General features: G+C 41.9%; 1 protein-coding gene across 1 annotated transcript; it reads left to right on the top strand.

Annotated features, from left to right (window-relative positions):
- Positions 1 to 147: 147 nt before the first annotated feature.
- LOC106748018 (methionine aminopeptidase 2) lies at positions 148 to 3,524 on the top strand. Its single transcript, XM_014626156.1, has 6 exons — positions 148 to 366; positions 844 to 918; positions 1,354 to 1,679; positions 2,153 to 2,557; positions 2,694 to 2,961; positions 3,119 to 3,524. Exons 1-6 carry the CDS (start codon positions 222 to 224, stop codon positions 3,322 to 3,324), a joined length of 1,425 nt encoding a protein of 474 aa, XP_014481642.1. The 5' UTR covers positions 148 to 221; the 3' UTR covers positions 3,325 to 3,524.
- The last annotated feature ends 917 nt before the right edge of the window (positions 3,525 to 4,441 follow it).

The following is a 4,441-nucleotide window of genomic DNA, read 5'->3' as shown; positions in this document are numbered from 1 at the left end:
AATATACATATGCGCACGTACTTACATCTAGTAACATAGGGATAAAATATCTAACCTAGTGATGTCTGAAATCAGACAAGTGGGCCTCCGATCTATACTAATATATTATTAATGTTCCAAAATAAATCCGGACGTTACACTATTTAAGAAGCGCTCCATTTGTGCACCGTGCCGTAATAGTGTAGTTGATACGAACAAATCTTCCAATACATCTCTCGAAAATGGCGGCTGTATTGGACGAAGTCGGCAAATCCGCCGAAAAATTGGTGGACGAGGAGAAGGACGAGCTCGCCGACGAGGAGGACGAGACCGGGGCGGCGGAGGCATCGAAAAAGAAGAAGAAGAAGAAAAAGAAGAAGAAGGCTGGTACGTTTGAATCGAGGTCGACGTGCCTTCGGGTTTCCCATGCTCGAACATTCGAGGACAACACAGCTCCACGTTTTGCGTTTCTTTAATTATGCTAAAAAATACAGTCTGCAGATAGCAGGAGAGTGACTTACTCGCGCTTAATGAGACCTCTTTCTTATCATATTTTGCTTAATCTAAAAAAAAAAAAGCGATGAGTCTTGCAGCTACTGTAGCAATGGTAAATCAGGCAACATATCCTGTCCTGAACATGTGTTAAGTAAATAGTAATATGTAAATTGAAAGTAATGAGAAAAACGTTTCATGTTTATAACATGTTACATACAGAGTCTCTTTTTGTGTTTCTAAGTCAAGGTTTGTCCAAAATTGTTTTTACATGAAATTCCTTAAAGGAGAACAAAAGGACCATAAATAAAAGAATATTATTATTCATATATATATATATATATATATAAAGTATAAGATGTTTGTAAATAGGTGCTGGAGAAGCCAGTGCAGATGTTCCAGAAGGAGAAGAAGATAAGGTCAAAGATGATGAAACAATTGCTGAAGGTATTATTGTTAGTCCTTTTGCATTTTTGCGAACATTGAAGCTAGAATTTAACAATTAAAATTTAACTCGCAATTTTCTCCTTTTGTTAGCCATAATTACATATACTTGAGGGTGTTGAAAATGTTTCCTCCAAAAGGATCTATCCGATTGGGCCACAAATCTGGTCACATGGGTGTTATACATCCTGTTTGAATCTATGATTGTTTTTACCAGTAAACTTGAGTCCTCTATCTCTCTGTTTACTAAGTTTCAGCCCAATTTGATAGTCCTGGATAGGACTATTGATATCTATTTACCAAATGATTGTAATCAATTTCAATTAAGTACACTAAAGGATATTCTCAACATCCGTTGGTGTATATAATTGAAATTGATTATAATCATTCGGTGAATTGTGATACCAATTGAGATTACTCAGTTGTTTTCATTTCAAGCTACTGCAGAGGTGGCCGAGAACGGTGAGAACGATGAAGTTAAGAAGAAGAAAAAGAAACGCAAATCCAGAGGCAAAGGCGGTATGAAGCAGCAAACGGATCCACCGACTGTTCCCGTATCAGAGTTGTTCCCGGATGGTAACTTCCCTGTAGGACAATTAATGGATTACCACCCGCCTGCCTATAGAGTAGATGACAGAACAGCAAAGAATCGTTTCACGAGCGAGGAAGCCCGCGCCCTCGACAGAATGCATAATGATATCTACAACGAGGCGAGGCAGGCAGCTGAAGCACATCGACAAACCAGGAAGCATATCAAGAATTGGGTGTGTAACACGTCGTTGTTGGAACAAACAGTCCTTAAGCATATATCGAACTGAATATTAGGGATTGAGGAGTGCAGATTAAAACTTTGAAACTTAGTCAAATAAAACAGCGAATCAGAATTGAAATTATTTGCGTTAAATTCTAACCTTTAATTTTTAATTCTAAATCGCGATTAAAAATCTGACAGGCTTTTAATAACCGATGATGGGCTTTTGTGTATCTTTTCAAAGAAGAATTACAATGTAATATAATATCAAATATTTTATTTTATTTTATACATACAATATTAATGTCTAATATATTTCAATATATCATAATATTAGGTTATAAAATTACATATATTAATTTTAACGTACATACACAATATTATATACAATATTTATATATTTTTAAATGAAAATATTAAATGTTAGGTTTTAAAAATCAGTAATACCATGCAAATGATTGGTATATTTCCGACGAAAATTTACAGGTTAAGCCGGGAATGACTATGATAGAGATATGCAACGAACTAGAGGAGACCGCCAGGAAACTGATAGGAGAAGATGGTCTGAAAGCTGGATTGGCGTTTCCGACCGGTTGCTCTCGAAATCACTGCGCAGCTCACTATACTCCGAACGCCGGCGACCCGACTGTCCTGGAGTATGACGATGTCACAAAAATCGACTTCGGTACACACATCAACGGTCGCATTATTGACTGTGCGTTCACTTTGACGTTTAATCCGAAGTACGACAAGCTGATCGAGGCGGTGCGCGACGCCACGAACACGGGCATCGAGGCTGCCGGAATCGACGTGCAACTGTGCGACGTCGGTGCCGCCATCCAAGAAGTCATGGAGTCTTACGAAGTCGAGTTGGACGGCAGAACGTATCCGGTATGAAAATATTAATTTTTTTTTGTAATAAAGGTGATATACATGCGATGTTTGTTATTATTGGTTAAATTGTCTTTATTATTAGTTTTATGCGGCAAATATATATAGAGGGCTCTAAAATTCCGAAAATTCGCAGGTGAAATCGATCAGAAATTTGAATGGCCACTCTATCGCGCCTTATCGCATACACGCCGGGAAAACTGTGCCGATTGTTAAGGGCGGCGAAGCGACCAGAATGGAGGAGAACGAGTTCTACGCAATTGAAACCTTCGGCTCCACTGGTAGAGGCGTGGTACACGACGATATGGAGTGTTCGCATTACATGAAGAGCTTCGACGCCGGTTTCGTGCCATTGAGATTGCAGAGCAGCAAGTCTCTTCTCAACACCATTAATAAACACTTCGGTGAGTGCTCCGGGAACTCGATCGGTACTCCGCGCGTTTTTACGTACCTCGTTGAAGAGAATGTAAATTAATTGATGCGATTGTATATAATTATTGAGGAATCAAAAGAGATCGACAATCGGGATACATCTGAACGGTGTGTATTCGTGGGCTTCAGGTACCTTGGCCTTCTGCAAACGTTGGCTGGATCGTGTTGGCTGCACCAAGTACCAAATGGCGTTGAAGGATTTATGTGAGAAGGGTGCTGTGGAAGCTTATCCTCCCCTGGTGGACGTCAAAGGCTGCTACACCGCTCAGTTCGAGCACACTCTCGTCCTGCGTCCCACGTGTAAAGAAGTCATCTCCCGCGGAGACGATTATTAAATGGCCGTTGTTTTCACACTGGGATCACCGTCGAGTGTCAGGCCGATAATATTTCTCATGCCGTTTTTCTCGATGTAACATCATTGTCGAAGCTAACATTAATACGCCGTCGTCTGTCGCTGTGATCAATGAGCGCAGTTGCGTGTCTGCGAGCACGTATTGCGACAGTGCGTGAATAATAACCATTCATGAATACTTTAGCGATGTCGTGTATTTCTATACGTGTACCAAACGCACCGTCTTTATAAGTTTTGCCTGTTTCGGCTCGCGTGTGAGCTCCGGAGACTTGGTCCGATGATGACGACGATGTCGCTTCAGATTCGGACACCGAGCCGTGCACTGGCTTGGCAACTCCGCGGCATTCCGCGTCGGCCCACGGAAAATTGACCAATCGGTCTTCGAAGCCGATGGTGTCCGCTGGTTCCGGTCTACGGTCTCTGCAGCGAGTTCTGAATGCGACTGATGGATCCAGCTTCTCACAAAGTAGAGCAGACTCTGATCGACTGCGCTTCTCTGTTGATTTGCGAAATCGAGAAATTTGCGCGGAGTCGAGTTCTGTTTAACTTCCGAGGAGTTTTTGATCATTTTTATTCGTTAACGGTGAGACGGGACACGTCCTTCTCGCGGGACACGTGGGATTTGTCGAGGGATACTACGTTTTCCGTGCACTTCTCTCTCGCTTCTTCTGTTCTCCACATTTTTTTTGTACGAGCACACGTAATTTAAGAGGGGGCAGTTCCGGCAGTTTGTATTTGTCGTTGCGTTCGTAAATGGCGTTTCTCGGTGCATTTTCTTACGGGGACAACTCTTACCGTAGACTAATACGCATAGACCGAGCACTTCCACGAGAGGTTGCACGCGATTATGTGATTAAAGAGATAATTACTTCTTACCGTGCGCGTGCCACAGGCAATTCGTCTTTGTCTAGCTTCACTCTTAAACCTCCAATTGTCTTTATATGCGACAAGGATAGCGGGTCCGCAGGCAGTAGAAGGGGAATATAGGTGTCAGGACCTTCAGTCTTGTCGTGCGAGCTCTCGTAGGAAGGCGCAGTCTATGTATATAAGTCTGTTTCTTAACGTTTAATAAGAATGACGGGGATAATATGACACAAATC

Source organism: Dinoponera quadriceps, unplaced genomic scaffold (assembly GCF_001313825.1).
Source record: "Dinoponera quadriceps isolate SergipeBrazil2010 unplaced genomic scaffold, ASM131382v1 scaffold2662, whole genome shotgun sequence".
Classification (NCBI taxonomy): Eukaryota; Metazoa; Arthropoda; class Insecta; order Hymenoptera; family Formicidae; genus Dinoponera; species Dinoponera quadriceps.
The sequence above is the reverse complement of the archived record's forward strand: the minus strand, read 5'-3'. Positions and strand labels throughout refer to the sequence as shown.

Coding starts and splice junctions, on each gene's coding strand:
- LOC106748018 (XM_014626156.1), top strand. CDS start 222: ATGGCGGCTGTATTGGACGAAGTCGGCAAATCCGCCGAAAAATTGGTG. Junction 1,680..2,152: donor GGAAGCATATCAAGAATTGG/GTGTGTAACACG, acceptor GAAAATTTACAG/GTTAAGCCGGGAATGACTAT. Junction 2,962..3,118: donor CACCATTAATAAACACTTCG/GTGAGTGCTCCG, acceptor CGTGGGCTTCAG/GTACCTTGGCCTTCTGCAAA.